At 31.3% G+C, this 24,534-nt stretch overlaps 2 protein-coding genes across 2 annotated transcripts in view; one reads left to right on the top strand and one right to left on the bottom strand.

The window, feature by feature from the left end:
• The first annotated feature begins 9,897 nt into the window (after positions 1 to 9,897).
• Positions 9,898 to 14,074, top strand: LOC145321898 (C-type lectin 1-like). Its single transcript, XM_080163547.1, has 11 exons — positions 9,898 to 9,997; positions 10,126 to 10,181; positions 10,381 to 10,429; positions 10,716 to 10,876; positions 11,246 to 11,284; positions 11,485 to 11,526; positions 11,788 to 11,913; positions 12,253 to 12,360; positions 12,951 to 13,012; positions 13,370 to 13,454; positions 13,928 to 14,074. The coding sequence occupies exons 1-11, from the start codon at positions 9,960 to 9,962 to the stop codon at positions 13,945 to 13,947; spliced, it is 786 nt and encodes a 261-aa protein (XP_080019673.1). The 5' UTR covers positions 9,898 to 9,959; the 3' UTR covers positions 13,948 to 14,074.
• Positions 14,075 to 19,659: 5,585 nt separating this feature from the next.
• LOC145322973 (uncharacterized) overlaps positions 19,660 to 24,534 on the bottom strand; it is a 207,016-nt gene continuing 202,141 nt past the window's right edge. Inside the window, exons 16-17 of the mRNA XM_080165361.1 lie at positions 21,114 to 21,232; positions 19,660 to 20,909 (exon numbers count right to left, since the gene is read on the bottom strand). Coding sequence (XP_080021487.1) covers positions 20,733 to 20,909; positions 21,114 to 21,232 — 296 coding nt within the window. The 3' untranslated portion in view covers positions 19,660 to 20,732. The remainder of the gene's footprint in view (positions 20,910 to 21,113; positions 21,233 to 24,534) is intronic.

Below are 24,534 nucleotides of genomic sequence, written 5' to 3'. Positions count from 1 at the left end.
TCTCCCTCTATATTGAATTTTTAGTATATCAACCGTTTAAATACTTTAGTTTTTTAGCCAAAAAAATTAATAGATTTTTCATTATTCTTTACTATTAATTTCTATGGCTAAAGGAGCTTCTCAATGGCTAAATTAAAAGAATTTAAAACATAACAAAATTAAACAAGAATAAAAATACAAGTATAGGTTATTTTTAAGCTATTTTTCTACTTCCTCCTTACGCCTTTCAATGTAGATTAAAAGACTAGTCTCACGGATAGACGGACGGGTTATTAAATAGATGCTCATTGGTTCGCATTTCATCTAAAATACTATTTACTTTACTGCATTGCTGCGTTACTTATGGACTTAATTGTACTTGTTTGGTTTTTTTCCTTTCCCTTTCCCATATAATCAGGGATCAAAGGGATAAGACAATGGCCGATAAATTAATGTACAACTACCCCAATGAAGATAAACAAAAATATGCCATCTGTAAATTTAAATTAATAATTGAAAAGTTTTAACCAACTAATCAAAAAAGTACCTAAAGTTTTTAAGTCAACGCATAAAACTTTGGGTACGAGTGTGATTTACAAATGTCCCCTCCCTCCCTGTATATAATAAAAGCAACATACAGAGTTACAAGGCTTTACATGCCCAGAATTTAATCATTCAATTGGACAATTTCCTTTGCTGAACAGTTGACAACCATTTTACCCCACTATTTAATTGAATAAGGAACAAGGATGATCATGTAGAATTTTGTTGGAAGCTGAATCAAGCAAATTATAAGGTCAAACATTGAAATACCTAAAGAAAACAAAAAAGAAAGTTAACTAGCAGTTTCCCACTGATAATATTTTTATACATAAGTAAACATTTGGTGATCATAAATTAATCTATCGTCTACTGTCTTATCCCTTAAGATCCCTGAACAACCCTTTGCATAAACACTTATCTAGATCAGGGGCAATTCAAAGCTTCCATTATTGGTACAGATAAACTAACACAGCCTTTTTAGAGATATTAAGAAACAAATATACAAACATTCAGAAAATTAAGAAATAAACAAACATACTTCCTTATTAATTTTAGGAAAACCTGAAAAGCAACGCCAAAAATTTACCAGTAAGAGTTTTTTTAGATGTTGAATTTTATTATTGTTTGTGTGTTTACTAAGATCCCTCAAACAGCTGGATCAGTTTGTTTACAATTGCAAGAAATGACTCCTATTGTCTCTGACATTTCAGAGATTTTAAGAAACTAATAAACAGACATTTGCAACAAACTTCCTTCTTATTTTGAGGAAAACCTAAAAAGCCACGCCCAAAAGTAACCAGTAAGATTTTTAATAATATCTAATTTCATTGTTGTTTGTGTGTTTACTAAGATCCATCAAATAGCTGGATCAGTATGCTTACAATTGTAAGAAAAGACTCAGACATTTCAGAGATTTAAAAAAAACAGATAAACAGACAAACATACTTCCTTCTTAGTTTGAGGAAAACCTAATGAGCCACGCCCAAAATGGTCCAGTAAGCAATTTTTTGCAATTTTCTTGTCAACGAGTTTTCTTTCAAAATTGTTAAAATTTTGCTATCCTTGTGAAAAAGTATCAGAGGATTTTTATCTATCTTTATATTTGTATATTTGTACAGAAAGATGTTTCTAACCGCAGGACCAATATGGCTCAACTTAATTCGGCAAACCTTCTTGTATATCTAAAAAAAAATTGGTTATCTTTTTTTGTGAAGAAATCGCTTATGATGAAAAAGTTACTCTCCTGAAATTTTTTTTGTAATAATAATATAGTGTTTTGGGGTGGGACTGGAGCCCCTGTACTAATTTTTCATATTACAGTGGGAAGGGGGATTCCACCTACTTTTAGGACAAATCCTCTAATGGCTAGGAGCACAGTAATACATTAACAAACCAATCTAGGACCAAGCTAAATCTTCCTTCTAAAAGTATTTAAAATTCATGGCTGTTTTTGAGATCATGACTGACATTCTTCTGCTTTGTATGAACGTCTATTATACATAGCAAAGCAGCCTAAGGTTGATGAATTTTACTTTAATTCCAGGGAAGAAAAGAACAATGCTTGTCAAATAAATCTACAACCCTGTCTTTTCCCAGTATTTACTATATTTCCAGATAAAGACTAGGGGAAGATTGAATTACTACCCAATGTCCTATCCCTGTATACCTGCTTCAAACAGGATTTATTAATGTGTGAAATGGTGCATGAGTAAGCAAGCAGTTAGGGATTTGCAAAAATTTTTATTGCATTTGAAACGATAATGTTTTAATTATAGAATGATTTTTTGTATGCAGTAATTCATACATTATTTCAGTTGGCTACTGTTTACTTCCCACTTGGTTAGAATGTGGGTGTATCCAAACCCTAGGGGTCCAACCCTTACATCCTCCTTTATAAGCTAAATACACACTCGTAATGCAGCTAAGGGGGTGTCAGGTAAAAAATTGACACACCCCTTGAAATAAAGGGGGTTGTCTTAAAGGATGAAAATAGGAAGATAAATTGGTGTACATCCCCCACAAAAAAAAAAATTGACACAACCCAATCTGTCCCGATTTTGTATCACTTTTGAAAAGTGCGATTCCTGTGACGTCATATAAAAAGGGAAGAAGGGAAGAAAATCTTTTTCCTTTTCTCCCATCTCTTTTGAAGAGATTTTCTTCCCCCCCCCCCTCCCTTTTTCTTTCCTGAAATGTATATGACATAACTGGAATCGCACTTTTCAAAGTAATACAAAATCGGGACAGATTGGGTTGTGTCAAAAAAATTATCTATCCTGTAAATAAAATGAAGGAAAACATCATGTGCTTTTTTTCTATCTCAATTAATTATTCCACTGTTACTATAAATACTTTTCAATTAGTAAATTCATCTCATTTTTTGAGTTTACTCTAAATATAAATGTAATGATGGAGTAATGGATTTATTATTACTTGGATGTTACACTAGATTTCCATTTTCTCTAATAAAATCAAACTCGCAGCTGGCTAAAAATAATATCCATCCCATTTACCTAATCCCATCACTTTTTATTGAATTAATGAACTGACCAATAAATAAGCCCCATGTTAGCAACCTAAATTGACGACTATTTCCCCTATGTCCTAACATCCACGTTTATTATACATCCATTCCCAATCCGCAGAAAACAACAGGTTTGCAAACTGTTTTGCACTGATAGCAACTTTTTATACACTTTTAGTTTTCCTATCTTGGCAACTGCAAGACAACTGGCTAAATTCCTTAATTCGCCAGAAAACAACTTCATCCTTTTATTTTAGTTTTTGAAATAACCAGGGAGATGGAGGACAATGATCTTACCCCATATGAAGATTAAGATTTATTGTTGATAAGTTTGACATTGATAGTTTGAAATAACAAATTAAGATTTTATGAAAGTTCATAAAACTTTGGGTACCAGAAAAATTTCCATTGTAAAGAAGAATGGTTAGAATATGTCCCCAATAGGAGATGGTCCACTAGCTAATTATGGGAAATTACCCCCTGGCTTGTTAAGGACCAATGACATAATATTGGGTGTAATAGCCAGGAATGAAGGGATAGGAGACTAGCAAAAAATATTAACAAGAACGCCAAAGCTTTTCATTTTAAGTTTATTGGGAAGGGTGAGTGAAATGGCGCGCGAATCTCGACCAATTTTTTTCCCGAGGGTAAGATTTACATGGAACTTTGGGGAGGGAGGGGGGAATGTTTCTAAGGTACCTATAACGGTATCTATTACATAAATATTAATTTATCTTCCATTGGCCAATCCCATCATACCTGGGTGGGTAGCCAGACAGTTTGATTGTCATTCTGAACAGATCTTGTTCTAGGGAGTTTTACACAAGGATCAGGCTGGAAGGAAGGGGACATTATACTGAAAATTGTATTAGTATACATAATTTTATAACCACGTTGCATCATTCGATAAAATTTTCTTTATCGATTGGTTCAAAAATTGACCAAAATATTCAACCAATAGTTTTAAACTTGGGTAAAAACTTAGAATATCTGTCTCTTCCCTTTCTTGATTAGACAAAGTCACCAGTATTGCTAAAAAACTTCAATTTGAAAAATAATACTAAAGACCAGGCTGTATTATAAGTTAAATTCTAGTAATTTATTTACAACCAAATTGTAAAACAAAGATGAAAAATTTACATAAATATAAATCTAAATCAAATATCAGGAAAAAATAGAAGACGAACGGACAGAGTAACGAGAAATCAAAGTTTCTCAAATAGAAAAGTTAAACTGGTGCCCAGAGTATTATAAGTTAATCATGTTCTCCCATTCGTATAAAAACTTTGGATCTACTGTTAAATCTTGACTTTTTGGTTAAAACTATCATTACTCCAACTTTTCAACCAATAATTCTGATTTACAGAATTGGTAATTTTGTTTATCATCAAAAGGGATGTAAAATAATTTATCTTCGATTGTCTTATCCCTTAAGACCTTTCCATGATGTAGACTGTAGAGTAGATTTACAACTTCGAAATATTGCAATTTTCCTCCAATTTTTGGAAACCTGAACGTATAATGTTTAATAAGTCACCAAAAATTGCAAGAATTTAGGGAGGGGACAATGGGTGAAAATTTTGGTAAAAAAATCATCTTTTCTCATAGTTTACTCTATAAGCTGGGAAATATTGAATGAAGGAAAGATTTGTAGATTATTTTATCTTTATTGTCATTTCCCTCCCTGTAAACAAGTTTTCGCTGATTAATCTGTAATAAATTAGTTATAGATAGATAGATAAAGGGCTAAATAGATAGATAATTAAAATGTTATGAATAGGTATATAGTTGTAGATAAAGTTATAAATGTTTAAATAGTCTGCAAAGAGAATATGTACAATGTATTGAAAATAATTCTAATTATAAATTTAATAAGGAAAAAGAAAGAAAATAAATTCTGGAAAGTAGTTTTTTTTTCTTGGGGCGAATTCTCTCGGACGAAAGGGGGTAACCTGCCTCAAAATACTTTTAAATCTTTTCATGACAGCTATGGGAAGCTACATTGTAAAGGAGAAAGTTCAGCGCGAACACTCGGTACAGACGGAAAGACAAACAGAAAAACTTTTAAATACGAATAGCGGGTTTGCCCCTAGCCTCTAGGGGCTCAGTATTCGATGGGATAGAGAGGAGGCAGAAAAAAAACTCTCCTTGGACCTATGTAAACCTTTCATGAAATTGAGTACTCAAGCTTTATAATTAAAAACACTACTACTTATAGTACCTATAGTATAATAATTAGGTGTGTCACACTTTATGGTAATGTCACGTGTTTTTCCACCTAGTGCATGCATGGTAGCTTAATCTTGCTCTAAAATACAAACTTAAAGAAATTAGTCTAGTATCAAATGTCTGGCAGTGCTCGTCAGCCGCTTATATTTCATGAAGGCTTGGCTGCGGTTTTTTGTTCTATAAAACCGCATTTTGGTGGCGCACCTGACAACAATTAAACCAAGGTTGATTTTATGCAGCCGCAGAACAATTTCACTAAAACCTATAATTAGACCAACTCCGAACCTATATTTTTAGCCCCTACAGGAGGCTCTAACCCTGTAGGAACCTATCATTACGATGTACTATCCCTATGGGTGTCTTCATAGACTCTACCCAACCTAATATGACCTAAAATAAGCATCAAAATCCATTATTTCAGAAAGGTTGTTTGTTTACGACTTAGTGTATGTGATTTGAGAGAAATCGTATAAAAATGTTGAAAGTGTGGTTATTTTAGGCGGCTGGAGTTGTACAATTATTGAATTTTGTTGAGAAGAGAACAGCTCAAATTTTAAATTGTAGATTTGACAGCTGCTATTTTTCACAAATAACAGCTATATTTTAGCAGCTGTAAATAAGTTACGGGTTCTGAGCACGTGCACAAGTAGAGCCAAATATAATTTTAGTGCGGCTGCCGAGCCTAGATGTCTGCAGGGTATAAAATTACATGCACAAGTAGAGCCAAATATAATTTTAGTGCGGCTGCCAAGCCTGTTATAGGGTATAAAATTACATGCAGAAGTAGAGCCAAATATAGTTTTAGTGCAGCTGCCGAGCTTAGATGTCTTTAGGGTACACAATTACTTGCACAAGTAGAGCCAAATGTAATTTTAGTGCGGCTGCCGAGCCTTGATGTCTGTAGGGTATAAAATTACTTGCACAAGTAGAGCCAAATATAATTTTAGTGCGGCTGCCGAGCCTTGATGTCTTTAGGGTATAAAAAATACATGCACAAGTAGAGCCAAATGTAATTTTAGTGCGTCTGCCGAGCCTTGATGGTTTTAGGGTATAAAAATTACATGCATAATTAGAGCCAAATATAATTTTAGTGCGGCTGCCTAGCCTAAATGTAATTTTATTGCGGCTGCCGAGCCTTGATGTCTTTAGGGTATAAAAATTACATGCACAAGTAGAGCCAAATATAATTTTAGTGCATGATGAGTTGGAACTTGAGGCAAATGATAACTTTACAGAGATCTTAAGTGACTAGACAATGGGTGATTAATTGATTAACATCCTGAAATTAGTTAACAGCTGCAATGCTTGAACTAACCAAAACCAAATAAAATATCTAAAGTTTTTAGCCAGCTAATAAGAGAACAATTTGTACAAACTTTGGGTACAAATAAAATTTACATTCCAATGTCTCCTTCCTCCCAGTAAATTTAGTAATTTAAAGGTAAATAGATTGTTCAGTTCAACCATTGTCTTGAAGTCCTATGTCTGCAAACTTAAATATAAACTAGCGGCTACGCTCTTAGATGCCTCTAGGGGCACTTGAGGAGGGGGGAGTCGAATTTGATAACCCGATTTCTTATTTTAGATTAAAAAAAAAAAATTTTTTGGGGGTGGAAATTTTTTCTAAAAATTTCATTGAAAAAAATTTCCAATTTTTTGGGGGGGAAAAGGGGGGTATTTTTCATTTTTTTTGAGGAGGTTGGGGATCTCCCACCCGCCAAGAAAATAGTTATAAACCTTCCCGGGACCTATGAGAAGCTACCCTGTTAATGAGAACCCGATCGGTTCAGCGGTTAGCAAGATTTTTCGGTACAAACATACACATAGACAAACAGACATCCTGTTACTTTGGTATAAGGATTGTAAATATAAAAAAAGTAAATGTAATTTTCTCTTATACCTAAATTATAATGAGTCTTTGCTCAAAGTCTGTTCATTTAAATGCGTAACACTGTTCATATGTTGCATGCTGTATACTATACGAGTTGCATGGAGCAGCTATGAACTGTTTTCATTGCCTAGTTTTCAATAATTTAAAGAATAAAAAAATAATGATAGATTATATACATCCTCTGCTAGTTTGAACCAAGTACCAAAGTTTGATAAAACTCTGGGCACTATGATTATTTCAAGTTTAATGCCCCCCTCCCATTCCCTGGTTAATAATACTGTTGATGGATATTCTAAAACTAATAACTTAGATTCATAATCCAAAAAGCTAAAATATGTCTGAAATCTAATTTGCTTCCCTATCTTATTTGTACTAGTGGCTTAAACTCTAGCCTCCACGGGGAGGAAGAAAGGGGTTTACTCCCCTCATTTTATTTTATTCTTTCAATGCAGAATAGCCCAGGACAAATACGAGGATTTTCAAAGGAGGGAGGAAATATTTGATTGTAAATTATACCGGTACCTAAAGTTTTATAAGCCCATTATCTCAAAAATAAACTTGGGAGACTTTCATTCTTGATTTGTTGGCTCAAAATTAGCAGTATAATTTCACCAATAATTTTAATCTACAGCAGTGGTAATTTTCTTTGTAATAATTAGCGTTGTACATCAATTTATCGTCCATTGTCTTTTCCCTTACTGTTATTGAAAATCATCTAGCCGTTTACAACTAACTAAGAAATAAATACCCAACAGAGGTTAAATTTATAAATATTCTTTTTAATTCTATTTAAAAATTTTATATTTTAAGTATTTAAAGCATATTTTCTATTTGTTTGTTTAAGATGTAACTATTATTTTATTTACGTAATCTTTATTTTCAGTACCGAAACTACACTATCATTTCATTTTTACATATGTCAACTATGCTTGCGAACTCCTCTTTAGACAAATAGACATTTAATTTTTTTTGAAGATATGCTGACCAGTAAGCTGAGTATCTACTCCAATTTGATCCGTCAGTCTGTCTGAAAAACATTAAGGAAATATGTTTTCCTCTACTACTGTTTAAGATAAAATCTTGATTCTTTGAACCAATATTCAACTATATAAAGAAGTTGGTTAAGTTGGTTTTAGGCTATTTTATTGTTAGATTTAAGCATGGGGATGGTTTAAGGCTTTTTTCTACCAGCTTCATAGCTATTTTAGTACAGAGCCTTTAGATGCTGGGGGCGCAGCTGCTAGTACTCTTTAAAACACTTGGTCTTTAAGTCTATTGGTACTACATAAAGTCTTTATAGTTTTTTATTAATAAGCTGTGCTACTTGTGAAATTTGTCATCATTGCATTTTTCTTAATAGGAACGCCCACAATGACATAATATGTCAGATCTATTGAAAACAGCAACAATAACTTCCCAGGAGAATACACTTGTAAATACATTAACGTTGCATATTGATTATTTACGTAATCCGTATTTTCTTAAATATTTTCTCCAACTAATAAAATATAAAAACTAATCTTATTACATAAAGTACTAAGTTTTTTTTGTCTTAAGATTTCGATAACTACTGATCATATTGGGTTGTCTATTTCAGGGAATCTTCACTTGGATTCCGGGGTGGTTTAAGGCTATTTCATTTTTATATCTTGAAATAGTTTTGGGCTATTATTCTGTCCGTGTATGTCCTTTCGAGTACAGAGCATTTTTATGGTAGGGGTGCAACCGCTAGTTTCTTAAAAACTAGAACAATAATTTCCAATAGCCATTGAAGACAAATAGGATTCAAACAGTGCACTATTCCAAGGGATCTTAAGAGATAAGACAATGGACAATAAATTAGCATACATTCCCAATGACGGTACGTATGATTTACTCCTCTGTAGATTAATATTGTTGGTTTAGAGGTTAAGACATTACTAATTTGGCAACGAATACGATTGCGTGGATATAAAACTTTGTGTACCAGTGTAATTTACAGTCCAATGTCCCCTTCCTACCGTATTGTTTCTGATGAAAATGTAAGGTAAAAATTTAAGGAAAAAGAAAAAGAAATGCTCTGTTTAAATCAAAATAGTATTTATGACTAACAATTTCCAATCAGGATTTTCTCCAATATCATTTCTTTACAAGAATGGTAAACAATATTTTTCTTGGGATATTAAACCCATTTCGAGCCCTTGTGCGTGGTCTATACTATACAAAGAAGTGATTAATGGATATGGGTTGATGATTTCATACTTTTAGCAACTTCAAAAATGTTTACTTTCATATATAGGCGTAATAAACGGTTAAAAAAATTACCAAATCTAATTTACTAGACTAATAAGCAAATTAAGATGATTTGGCATAGAAAATCAATAATTCTAAAGTTAAGCAAGATGTCCTAAAAAAATATACCATTTTGAAGTTGGGGGTTGGGATGTAAAGTTGTTAGATTTTTCTGTCTATGTTTGATTTATGTAAATATAATGCTTAATCATATATTTTATTTACAAGATGAATAAATGAAATGATATTAAAAACTTGACCTTGGTGTCATAATTATAGAGATGATAAATTTGTATTTTATACAGGTTGTTTTTAATAAAAAAGTTTTGAAACTGAAAATTCAACAAGAAATCAAATTAATATCAATTTTTGCATTCTTCAGAAACACCCTCAATTATAAATGTTTTTTTTTCTCCCATAACTTTTCTGATTGTTGCAATGATAAGTTTTTTTTGTTATGACACCCTGTATAGAGGACAAAACACTTGTATGTTTGATTAAAAGTTTGAGTAACTTTATCAAATGTATTACTTTTTTCTTGTAATCTCCATTGGTGTTTGGTAAGTATTACATTTAAAGAATAGGAACTAAAAACTAAAAATCATTATTTCAAATTATATTTTTAACTGTGTAATCCTGAAAACCTCATTAACATTTAATTTATATAATTTATCTCTATAATTTTCAGGCTAAGAAAAAATATGGATAACAAGATATTTGTCTTCCTGTTGACAATTTCTTTAGGTAATATGTTTTCCAATTGCCAAAGATACTGCAAATATACTGTTAAATCTTAGGATTAACTTTACTATATGTACCTCAAAACATGCTTATCTGAACTGATTTTTGGCAAATTTTAAGATAATCTTATTTTTTCATTACAGTTTAACTCTTTTTTACTCATAATTCACATTGAATTTACCATTTTTTAATCTTAATTTAGGCTGTTTGGTTACAGGACAAGAACCTTGTTATAACTATGCGGCATTCAAGTAAGATTATTTAATCATCCAATTATAACCTAATCTGTGGAGAAGGAAAAATGGCTTTAAAACCTTTGTTTTTTTTCAATCCACTTTATGAGTTTGAAAGTTTACAAATATAATCAATATAATATAAACATTTAATAAATTGCTAAAATAATTTAAGCAAAGCAAAATATTAATGTCCAGGTAAATTTTGTTTTCTGGGTGTGATCCTGTAGATCTAAGTTCCCAGGATAATTTGAATGGTCTATATTGATGTTATTTTGACTTTAAGATTAAACACTTATTTAAGGGCTTGTAAAGAGAAAGTATTGCCAGAGCTGTGTAATCTGTCAACTGCAGCACCCCCTCCAGTGCATGCACCTAGAAGTGCTAGTAATTGTTTAGCTAATGGAGTTAATGTCTGCAATAAGCATCATTGTCTTCCTCCAACAACTACTCCATCTCCAACCAGTATGTGAATGATTTTAGATATAACAGCAGCATAACATAACATCATAAAAATACGGCTATATGAGGAGAAGTGGGAAAGGAAACCCATAAAAAAGAGATGGATAATTGATTATATTTAGATGTATTTTTATGACGTCATGCATGACACTTTCAAGCGCTTCCCCTTTTGAATTCTTTTAGTATTAAAATAAAGAAAACAAATTTTTTTGTTGGGGGGGGGGGGGGTCGGGTATTTTTCCACTAGACATCCTGTTACTTTTTGTATAAGGATTAACAAATATAAAATACAAAATATTCAAATATTCATTGAAATTCACCAAACGCCTTTATGTTTCCTTGAACTTTATTGAGTCTGGTGTTTTTTTGTAGCAACATGCCCACCACCAACTCAAGCACCTTCCACAGCAGGTAAAAACAGTCATAAACAAACTTAAATATTTTAATCTACACATCCCTATAATCATAGTAAATAGATTTATGTAGGCCTAACTGATTTTAAATCTTAACATACAAAAAATGTTGATTTTTCATATAACTTTGGAATATAGCTTAGCCAATATCATCCAAACAAAGAAAAAAGCTTGTAATACAATTTTTTTACCTTTTAGCTACTAGATGTGGTGACGGCTGGATTAAAAACACCAAAACAGGTTGTAAAAAAAAAGAATTTGAATATGACTAAAAAACCAAACATTATTTCCAATTAATATCCGCTGGATAAGAAATGGTTTCATGTATCATATAATAGACAATTTAAAGAATTAAAAAAGTACTAGATTAATTACAGTTTTTTGGTCCGGGCCTGTGGCCTTTCATAACCAACAAAAACAGAATTTATCTAAAAAAAATCATTTTACTATCCACAAACAGTTATCTCTAATACGATGCGATAAATAACTATTCCTTAACAGGACAGTGTTACAAAATCTTGTATGAACCAATTGATTGGCAAACAGCAAACAGGAAATGTGCAGCATTAGAAGAAGGATCGTCACTAGCATCAATAGAATCATTTGATGAGAATCTCTTTGTTATAAGTAAGTGAATATACATATATTTTTATCTGGTTCTTTATAGAAAGGGTAATATAAAATTATTAGGCTTGAATAGATTGAATAGAGATAAAAAACCTCAGTATTAGAAAAAAATAAATGTTTTTTTTTGAGGGGGGGGGTCTAGGGGATATTGCTATTTGGAGGGTGGTAGTACCTTCCCAAAATATTGTTATAAACCTTCCTAGGACCTATGAAAGGCTACAGTGTAAAAGAGAAACATATCGATTCAGCTGTTAGCGGTCCTTCAGAATACAAAGACAGACAAAGATCCTGGTACTTTTTTGTAAGAAACTGTGAAAATAAATATTTTAAATTCTTTAGCTGAAGTTCTTGAAAGAAACAAAGCCAAGATCATGCAAAACGTTTGGATAGGACTAAATGACCTTAGAACTGAGGGAACTTTTGTGTGGATGGATGGAAAAAAATTGGGTAAGTTTAAAATAAGAAAAAAATATAAACATACGAAAAAATCTGCTCAAAAATATTTTTAGAACGTATAGAAAAGTTGTCGCTAATATAGGTATAGAATAATTCATATCCTTTAATAGTTATTTCTCGCATCGTATTATAAGCGGCTGTCCACGGATATAGAATGTACAATTATAAGATTAAAACCAGTCTTTTTAGCCCCGACGTGCCGAAGGCACGGGCTAAAAAAAACTGGTTTTAATCTTATGATTGTACATTTTTATATTCGTAGAAAGCTGGATATAATACGATGTTAGACATAGTTTTTTCGTATGGATGAGAACCGGTCCCTATCCACCGGATTCGAATGAATACGAGAAAATATATTTACATATTTTTTTGGTATAGTCCCTTTCGTGACAACGCCTCTTAAGGGGCGTTTCGCCGCAACAGTTACCTTATTAATAACCCCTACGGGGGCCTTAAACCCTGTGGGGGCAATCACCAAACCTAACCTAAAATAACCTATCAAAAGCTACTGTGAAAATATGACGAAACGCCTTTTAAGAGGCGTTGTCACGAAAGGGACTATAACCTATTTTTTTCTTCAGACTATAAAGACTTCAAGAGAGGAGAACCTGATAACAGATATGGTATCCAAGATTGTGTAGAGGTTTATTCTTTAAATTCAATAATTTCAATTCAAATATTTAATGAACTTTCATTTTATCCAAAAAAAATATAAGAAATAGAGTGGAGGGAAGCTTATTTTTTTTTCTATGGGCGTCTACTCTTACGTGGATGGAGGTTTCTTTCCCCAAAATAGAAATATACCTTCTCAAGACCCATGAGAAGCTTCAACGTAAAGGAAAATCATATCGGTTCAGTGGTAAGCAAGATTCTTTTGTACAAACAGACTGACTCACAGATATCCTGTAACTTTAAGATATGGATAATAAGATAAGGAAATGTCTATCTTAAGGGTGAGAATAGGTTTGTAATCATAAAAAATGTCAATGAAATGTTTTAGATGTATAAATATTTTGATTGGCAGTGGGGTGATATGGTTTGCACTGCTCAACGGTATGCTCTGTGTAAAAACTCAGCTAGAAAAGGTGGACACTTAATTTAAACAACATCCATAAGAAACAAAGCTTGTAAATATACAAAATTTAATAATATATAAAAGAAAAATTTACTTAGACCCAGTAAGTCATAGAATAAATGGGCCTTGATAAGCAGAATTTAGACAATATAACAGGTCCATCTATAATTACAGATAGACCAACGGACTAAGTAAGTTATAGTGTTGATATTCAGTGGTCATAAGAAAATTCAGCATTCTATTCATGTTGTCTTTCTGAGCATGACCAAAAGACCAACGAACCATGCTCATTGGTTCATTGAATCAGCTGCCTATCATATTATAGCAACAATATAGTAAATTTCCTCTAAAACCTGAACATACTATAAGAGACCAAAAAAGGAAATTTAATACTAAGAATCTAAACATTAAAAAGTAGTATCAAATATATACATGTGCTTTTTCTTTATAATTATCATTGTGTTATAATTTTCATGATTTCAGAAATTGTGACTCTTGGCTAAAAGTTTATTGCGAACAATGACGACTGGATATTTGGACATTTGATTCTTTAATTAACAGATTTAGTTTTTTAAAATCTATTTCTTTTACTTTCTGTATTTATTTGAAATATATTTGGATTAAAATTTTTGAGCAAGCTTTAATTTTTGAGGACCAAAACCCCTCTCTCAAAGACGTCCAAGGGGGAGGGGGGTGGGGTAAAGGGTTGTTTCAATTCAAATAAACATTTGATTACCCCCATATACCCCCATCAAAAAAAGCTTTGGCGTCCCCTTATTTTCAAAATTGTTTCAAAAAAATTATGAACTTTCGTTTGTATGTTTTTTACTTTTGATAAGATTATATTGTGTGTTTGTCCGCTAAGATCTCATAAACTTCAGATACGATCCGTCTTCAAATATCACAGGAGTTGATCCAGGACAGTTTTTCAATGTATCACATACTGATATGATATCCTTGTTAATGTATGACTTCTACATATTATATTTAGATCTTTTATAGCCATAATAGAAGAAAGGGATATCTTTTCTGGAATAAACTTATTTTTCTCTACTCAAATACTAATATTATATTATCAATTATGGCAAAATAATTTCTATTAAAACTTCATGAGGCAAAATTTTTATCTTGTGTTACGATATCCATCTGTTTCTATATATGTATGAGAACAGCTTAAATTTTTACATTATATGACTAAAGTGTATGAAAAAAAAAAACAGCTAAACTTTGTTCAGGGTCCGATAGTAGTCGGGTAGGCGCAACATTTGAATCAAATCTACAAAAGTCATAAAATCAAAGGATTATAGCCTAGGTTTAGATACTTGTCTTTAGAGAAGCTCTTTGTAACCCTTCTCAAGATTAAATTATTAGCGGAAAAATTAAATCAAAGTTTAATTATTGTACCAACCAATCAAAGTTTAACATCTTCAAATTTTATATATCAACGAATGAGATCATTTTGAGAACTAATGTTTAATATATTTTAAACAACCCTTAACCCTATCAAGATTATTTATAATGTTAATTCAAAGTCAACAAAATTATGTTAGTTATACAGCATGACCCTCGAAAAAGTATTTTTAAGCATCTGCAGCCCTTATTTCTCAATGAATTATTAAAAAATGCATATGTCCTTGTTCTCTATAGTATTCCACGTAAGTAGATATAAAAATATTTTTTTTACCTCCATTAACACCGGAGATTTTTAGTGCTAAAGTTTTGAAAAAGTGACTGAGGAAAAAGTAACTTTTAACATGAAACGACTTTTTTAGCAAAATTAAGCTAGAAATCCTTTTATTTTTGTTACTAGCAGAAACTTTATACAAAAATGAAATAAAAAATTTAGTTTTTGAGTAAAAAGCATTTTTTTACACATATTTTTTGAGTCTTTTTAGTTTAATGATATTTGGAAAAACTTACTTATTAGGCAAAATTGTTTAAGATTAAAAAACCAAATAAATCTCTATGAATATAGCAGGAAAATTGTTTTTGTTTCACAATCCTAACTTTATTAACAAAAAAGTTATAAAGAAAATAAAAATGAACATAATGATTTTTTAGTCTAAAAAGCTTAGTTTACCCCCTATTAAATAATTGAGATGTCAGAAAAGTAGGCGGAGCAACTGTCATAATTAATCCTTTTCTATAAATAAGGGTTAATAAATAACCTAAAATTTGCAAATAATCAATTCATTCAGTAGTATTTTTTGCCATTAAAAATTCATATTTTTTGGTGGAATAAAAAAGAAATAATTAGTTAACTTGTTTTTCTTTGTGTCTCATTATTCAGTTGTCAGAAAAAAATAATATAACCATCCAAAAAATAAGAGAAACAAAAAAAAATTCTTTTTCTCAGTCACTTTTTCAAAACTTTAGCTCTAAAAATCTCCGCTGTTAATGGAGGTAAAAAAATATTTTTATATCTACTTACGTGGAATACTATGGAGAACAAGGACATATGCATTTTTTAATAATTCATTGAGAAATAAGCGCTGCAGATGCTTAAAAATACTTTTTCGAGGGTCATGCTGTAAGTTATTTAAAATTACTTCTAATGAAAGTCCTGTATTCGACAAAATACTTCCAAGTTCTATCAAGGCCGTTCCTATGATCTTAAACAGAAATATATTTACTGTAATATGATAACAACTTGTTATCTCACATATCTAGGGAGGGGACATTGGACTAAAAATTAAACTAGTGCACAAAGTCTAATAAATACTATTTCTTATTCGTTGGCATCAAAACTTTTTACTAGAAGGTTGGTTAAAAATATCAGTGTCCATACTTTTCTACCAATGATAATGATAGAAAATTATAATTTTGTTCATGGTAATTAATGGTGTAGTACATTAATTTATACTCCATTGTCTTTCCTGTATGTCCCTGTATTTCACCCATATTATATTATCTCATTATCATAAATTTCAAATATGTGCAACTTTTTATGGGGCTGTTCCTTGCAATAGAAGCCATGATACTCTATAAGCTATTTATGTCGGTATCTATAGTCCTTTAGATGCAGCTATTGTATATAATTCTCATTTCTCTGTTGCTCTGTACCTGGATGACCCAGCAAGGTTCGATTGTTTCTTGAGCTATCCAGAGCTGGATCTTTAAATCATTTTAGTGGTGAGCCAGATCGGTGTGAGCCGAATTTTAGCCAATCACAGCGCGGCATTTCATAAAATGCTGTGCTCTCATTGGTGGAAAGTTGGCTCACCCCGATCTGGCTCCCCACTAAAATGATTTAAAGATCCAGCTCAGAATAGTAATATTAAACAAAGTCTAATCCCTAATAACAAGTCAAATAATGACCTTTGCCCAGTTCACAAATAACTTTTAAAGGTCGACCTATTTTTTCCGTAGGTCAACCTAAACAAGTAAAACCAACAAATGCCTTTATAAAATAGATCAACCTAAAGCTTCTATAGGTCGACCTAAAATTTCCAGAGGTCGACCTTTGTCTTTTGTGAACTGGGCTCTTACTAATTTAATAATATTGTCGACTACGTCCCTAGAGAACTCTTTAAGCACTAAAGGGGGGGGGGGGGGGTCAACCCTTAAATATTCATTTTAGGTTTAGAAGGAAAAAAAATTCCCGGGAAAATATTTGTTGGGAGGTACCCTTCAAACAAATAGTTTTAAAACCTTACCTGGACCTTTAAAGGAAAACCATTTCGGTCCAGAAGTTAGCGAGATCTTATGTACAGACATATAGAAACACAGAAAGTAGACATCCTGTTACTTTTCATAAAGACTAGTTTTCAATATAATAGGAGAATAGTATAATCCTTATACTAAAGTAACAGGATGTTTGTCTGTTTGTCTGTTTGTTTGTCTGTGTGTTTGTACCGAAGGATCTCGGTAACCGCTGAACCGATCGGGTTCTCCTTAACAGGGTAGCTTCTCATAGATCCGGGGAAGGTTTAAACTTTTTTCTTGGGGGCTGGGACACCCCCAACCCCCCCACAAAAAAAATGTTTTAAAATTTTTTAACTAAAATAAAAAATGATAGGGGGGGGGGGGCATACCCCCCCCCCCAAAAAAAAAAATCTTTTGAAATCTAAAATAAGAAATTAGGTTATCAAATTCGACTCTCCCATCCTCAAGTGCCCCTAGAGGCCTCTAGGGAGCGTAGCCGTTAGTATTAGTATATATTCAACGACGGATAGGAAGACATCGTAAAGTTATTTCAATAAAACCTGTTTAAAAATCAGGGATCAAAAGGGATAAGACAATGTACAATAAAATTGATGTAAATTATATATTCCTTATTATGATAAATGAAATCACTTCCAATATGAAAATAAGGCTTCTTACAGAGGTTCCGATGGTTTTGGGCTATTTTTGGCAATAGTACCTCCAGCATACTTTTTCAATAAAAATCCTTTTCAGTATGGCTTCGAAACCGTTTAATATCCACTGGATTAGATCAGGTTTTAGCCATACAGAAAAGTCATGTATAGCATCGTATTACAGATAATTATCAACTACCATTAAAATAAAATTCTTAAAATTCAAACCAGTTAGTTATGTTCGCTTATAAATTTTCATTTTAATATCCGCGGAAAGCTGTCTATTAACACGATGCGATAAATAACCTTTCTTTATCTACATTTCTTTAATGTTTAATTAACAAAATCAAATAATTTCATAAGATATATATTTCGATACTGAAAAATACAAAATTAAGTAAAAATATAATAATAATAATAAAAACTTCTATCTACATATAAAATAAGTTCAAAATCACATAATATAAAAATATTATTATTTTACAAAAAATCACGAAACCTCACTGAAAAAAATTTTTTTAAAAGTTTTTAATCATAAAGGATAAATCACTTTTCTTGAATTTATTCAGGAATCATTTTTGTAGAAATTATTTACAAAACATTATGAGGTTTAGGCTAAGTACTAAAAGTGCTAATAATATTTTTTTAATATGCCCTTTAATATGCTAAGAAACTAAAATCTAAATTAAAATGCATTGCTTATAATTTTTAATAAAAAGTTTGAATAAAATATTTCATTAAAAGTTTATTTATATTTTAAATAAATGTAAAAAAGGTAGTTTTAGGTGCATTTTTATGTTTTAGTGCTGTTTTTTTATCAACTTAATGCCCAACCTTCAGGGATTTTGAGGGATAAGATAATGGATGATAAGACAAAGACCCTAAATAGAGAAAGAAAAAAAACTTTACTCTTTTTTTGAAATATTCGATGGAAAACTATTGACACTGTTAAAAGTGTTTATAAAACTTAGGGAAACTAGTCCAATTTACAGTCCAATGTCTCCTCCCTCCCTTTTAGATTATTTTAAAGGGGGGATGGAGAGGACAATGAGAATTAATATTTTATTGTCTTATCTGCAAATCCCAATAATTTCCTTGGGTTATTTTTGTTTCAAAACCCGTAGATTGCTTTGTAAAAATATATTATTGAAGGAGGGGGGGGGGGGGGGGATAAAAACCAAAATTGTCAAAACTAGCTAATTTAGGGAAGCATCCCCTCCACCCCGCCTTCATTTTTGCAAAAGTAAAACATAGGGCCTTGCATTTTTGGCAATTTAGCAATAAAGAAAAGAACTTTAATTTACAAACCTTATCGTCAAGTTCTTTTCTTTTTTTCCAGATCTAAGTAATAATGCAAAATGTATATATATATATATATCATATAATAAACATAAAAGATAATACTTTTATATCATAAAAAGTTAAATAAAAGGCAAGATTTAATACGTGACTAGATCTAGTAATACTTATTGATAAAGTCACCATTGAGATAGAAAATTTTTACACATACATAACATGAATATAAGTTATATGTTTTATTATTGCATACGGGACTAGAAAATAATATTATATTGATTAGAGATACTAGGGGAATCATACACAAGAAAGAGATACCTATATAGCCTATAGATATACTTGTTACTTACAAAAAAATATATCATGCAACTACTTAATACAATAAAATATAAAAAAAAACTGAATGAATTTTAAATAACAAAGTTATTTAAATTGCCAATAAACAAAAATTTCAAAGAGAGGGATATTTCCATGGATGATATTCTAATCATCTTCAAAGAAAAATCCCTATTTACAAGATCAATTTAGAAAGACTTTGTCGTTCAAGAAAAAAAAAATTAACAAAACAATTTTAAAAGGATTTAAAAAAATATCTTCATAAAAATATTTTTTATATATAATGAATCAGTCATTAAAATATGTATAAAACATATAAGAGGCAAGATCTTATAGCTACTATTAAATGTATTTTTTTGTATTGAAAATTATGTTCAGAAAATTATATTATGACTAAGGTACATTGATATTGTAGACAGGGGGCAGGGAGAGGGCAATGGTGCTTGAATTTATTAAAATTACATTCTTACCCCAAAATTTATAAGCCTTTAATGACGGAACTTATTAATTTTGTGGGGGAAAAAATTCACCATCCAATGTCCTTTTTTTCCCCCTGTCTCTGTATGATTGAAGTATAAGGTTTTAATTATGAGTATAAATATGGCAATATTGAAGTAAAATGGAAAAATCACAATTGAGTTTTATCAAAAATGTTAGTTTTTCTGTTGAGTTTAAGTTCTTTTTTTTTAGTTTATGTTAGTTTTTCTCTAAATGTTTTTTTTCACAAATTTCATTTTTGGCAGTCAAGGATTTTCGACAAAACATTTAACAAAATTTTAAATTTAGCTCTTAAAAAGATAACAATATTTACATTTTTTCATAATTATTTTATAGAAAAAGCAAGAAAAGGTACTTTTAATACATTGGCAGGACAATTGGGCAGCAAATATTTATTTCTGGCATATTCGGCAGATTTTTTTTTCATTGGCAGTTTTTTTCTTTTTCAAAAAATATCACAATTTACACTCAGAAATTGGATTTTTGGCAAAATTATCATATTTCACTTTTATATTTCATTCTATCTTTAGTCTTAACCATCATGGATTTATTTTTGCTTACATTTTCTTGGTTTCTCATTATTGTATTACAAAATTGTCATTTTTTTATTTTTGTTCTTAAAGTTGAAAAAATCGGTGGTACTTTTGCACACCCTGTGGAAAGGATAATAGAGTGTTCAATAGGAAGGGTTGCTTTTTCATATTTTAAGCATTTTTTATCACTTTTTCCACCTAGGATTTTTAGTTTTTTTAGAAAGGAAGTTCTGAGGAAAATAATTTTTCCAAAATAGGGGGCTCAGGAACCAAACCAACAAGCCTAAAATTTATGTCATTTGTCAAAATTTGAAGAAAAAAAAACATTTAAAGACAAAAAATGTTAGAGCAGTAAAAGTCTTCTTGAGGTGATATTTCATCTCGTCCATTTTTTTGGTTGATTTTTAAAAATAATTTTTGACAAATAACATTCCTTAGATAGAAAATTCTCTGTAGAGCCTGCTGGGACAAAGATCTTAGCTGCGGCAGTTTGTCCAAAATTCTGTCAAATAATTGTATATTAGAAAAATTTATAAAAAAACTTAAATTTTCTGTTAGTTTATCTGTTTTTCGTCTGTGTCTGTATCATTGCATATATTTTTGTCTGTGAGTCTATCCTTATTTTGTCTGTCTCCAAATTATCTGCATGTTTTTATGTTTGACTGTCTGAAACATAAAAAATATTTTATAATATCCAAATATTTTCCTAGTCATATACTGAGGCTTCTTCTTGGCTTCAGGATTATATGTGACGTGGTCCCGCAGGGCTGCAAGGATCTTAGACTCCAGCATCTCAACCCGCTTCACGTCGGTCAACCCGTGACGACCTGAAAATAAAAAAGTTGTTATTCATTGGTTTTTAAATAATTATTTCCATAATCAGCATAAATAGTTTCTTCTGAATATATAATTATCAATGTTAGGTTTTAACCAAAGAGGGAGGGGACATTGAACTGTAAATTAAGCTGGTACCCAATGTTTTAAAAAAACGTTCTCTAATTATTTGGGTTAAAATCTTTGGGTACTTTTCTACACGTTGCAACCAATAACTTTATGCGATAGAAACGGTAATATTTGGGATGTACATCAATTTATCGTCCAACATCTTATCCCTGGGTTCTAATTAATAGGTGTTCTACATTGCTTTAAGAGTAGCGGCGCTACTAAATAGAATAAAATTGACCGAACAACATTTTCCCAATTAGAATAGTTATGTTTTGTTGTTTAATGTTTAAATTATGCTAAAAAGGTACTTAAAGTTTGAAATGTAGGCGTCTCCCAATTTACTTCACTATCAAAAATCCCCTTTAACTCATAGACAGCTAGCGGCTGCGCCCTTAGCATCTAGAGCTGTATTTTTAAAAGGTAAGGGAGGGGACAAAAATATATTAGAACCATCTCGGGATCTATTTGTATAACATCCTTAAAAATCCAACTCAATAGCAGTGCATTTAAACCATCCAACAATAGTTTCAATCTACATTTATCATAAATGGGGTGTACATAATTGTTCGGCCTATTGTCTTATCCCTTAAGATCCCTGATTTTGTAATTAACTAGTAGTGTCCAAGCCTCTCCACTATTTAAAGGGGTAATTTTGTTTTTAATAAGTGGAGTATCCATTGTCTTATCTCTTAAGATTCCTGGGACAAGTAAGTAAATAAGCAGTGTGGTTTAGAAATAGCCTGGTAATAAATTTATAATATTAATACACTCACTGACAACTAGAGGTGTTCATTCACAACCCCAGAAAAATACCAGTGATGTGTTTTTTAAAAATAAATGCCGCGTTTTTTTCAATTCGCGAAATTTAAACAGAATATACAACTATTTATTTAATTATTTCGCTTTTGTTGGTACGGCCTTCATAGAAGAAAAACAAATTATCTTCAATCCATTTTGGCTGCATATTTATTAATGCATCTTTTTAGAGCTGTATTAGACATTGTACAAATGGCTAAAATAATAATTTTAAAATTTTGAATTCTTAAGTTGTATACTCTGTTGAAATCCTACCGTCTTCGTTCAATCAATCAATGTCGAAAAAATGTAGAAAAAACGTCGAAAAAACGCGGCATTTATCTTTCAAGGATGAGACATTAAGGATGATAAATTGATCTACACCATCGAAAAGACCAAATACCCCTTACTTGTTAGAATTATTGAACACGGCTAGTTTGAGCTGACCAATCATGATTTAATAAAAGAACACGCAGTTTAAGCCAAAAAATGAGAAAACGTGTTTATAAAACTTTGAGCACCAGAAAAAATTCAAAGTGCAATGACTGCTAAATTTTATAATAATTAGGTCAACTATCTAACATTGTTTGGGATGGTTTTAAGCTAATTTACTGTACTTCCTTTACTAAATGATAGGGGCACTATAGTTATGACTAGCGGCTACGCCCCTAGAGGTCTCTAGTGGAATTTAAATGTTCTTTTTTATTTTAAATATATAATATAAAGAATGATTTGTCTATGTTATCAGCTGTTAAATTCATGTATCTACGCAGCGCGACTACGCTAGCGACACTATGCGGCGGAAATATTTCAATTTTTTTCGATTTTATTGTGATTTCTCTTGGGAGGTTGGTGGTACCCTCTCCCAAAATAGTTATTAACCTTCCTCGGACCTATGATAAGCTACCCTGTTAAGGAGAACCCGATCGGAACAGCGGTTAGCAAGATCCTTCGGTACAGACACACAGACAAACAGACAAACATCCTGTTACTTTAGTATAAGGATATAATGATTATAGAATTATATTGCTATATGACAGCACCAAAAATTTGACAGGATTTGTAGAGACACTTTCACATCCGTGGTAAATAGTAAAGTATCAATTTATCAAATGTTATAACACTAAGCCAGGGCAAAAAACCTGCAGTATCCCTTGATTAACCACTGGACCAATTAAATCCCCCCATTTATTACCCTTTTCTAACCCCTGTAAGTTTTCTAAAATTTACTTTTTCTAACCACATCAAAAAGAAGCATTGAAAATAAGTTTCTTCTTAACATAAACTAAAATCAGCTTGTTATCGTTTGTTTACTTATTTAATTTTTAATTTTATATGGAGAGAGACATGGGGTCTTTGACGAATTATAGGAAATTGCGGTAAAAACACTTAAGTTATGTTGCTTATAGTGATAAAAAGCTTAATAAATCAGTGTTTATTCAACCCTTTTTGCAATAAAGCGGGTTCATTAGTCAACTAGGCAATAATAAAGACGTTAAAAATAGTACTTACAACTTATTATGGCCTTAAAAGTGTACATTCTAAATAAATTATTTTAGGCTGATTTACTGGTGAAAATGATCTTATGAAACTGTGTCACACTCAAGATATTGAAAAATGTAATTAAAAGGCATAACATTTATAATTTAGACTTCTAGAATAATATAATAATGGGAAGAAAAATACTTTTAATGCAGAGATCTTAAGGGATAAGACTCACAAGCATTATATAACTTTTTTTTCCTGACACCAACCCTTACGTGATCTAAATTTAACTAGGGAGGCAGTGGACGTTGGGCTGTTTATTACATTAGTCCTGAAAGTTTTATAATAATGTTTTCATATTCGTTGGTTCAACTTTGGGGAATTCTATTGAATTTTGATTAGTTGGTTCATTAAGTTGAGTATCAAAACGTTTTAACCAATAATTGTAATCTACATAAGGGGTTATTTAGTGCATCATCATTGGGGAGGTACATCCATTCATCCGCAATTGTCATATCCCTTTAGAACCCTGCATTGTATACCTATTTTTTTCGTGATATTACGTGATTTAAATTTTACAATATTTTTTACAATTTATGAATAAACAATATTGGTAGCACAACAAGACCATGTATTGTCATAACATGCAAAGATGAAATGAAAAGAACAAAATATGCAGCGTTTAACTCTAGTGTCGTCGCCCTTACCATACAGGGTCTTCAAGATTAAGGAGACGTGGGGTGTGAAAGATTAATAGCCTGAAAAACTTCAATAATTTAATTTTGAAATAGCCAAAAAAAACATACCAGCTTTCCTTTTGAAGCTTCCTAAATTGTGTAACTCAATCAGTACAATTAAGTAATTGGAAAGCTAAGGTGTATAAAACAAGCCAGGCACGTTGAAA

Source organism: Acartia tonsa, chromosome 6, assembly GCF_053477335.1.
Source record: "Acartia tonsa isolate MP-2025a chromosome 6, ASM5347733v1, whole genome shotgun sequence".
Taxonomy (NCBI): domain Eukaryota; kingdom Metazoa; phylum Arthropoda; class Copepoda; order Calanoida; family Acartiidae; genus Acartia; species Acartia tonsa.
The sequence above is the reverse complement of the archived record's forward strand: the minus strand, read 5'-3'. Positions and strand labels throughout refer to the sequence as shown.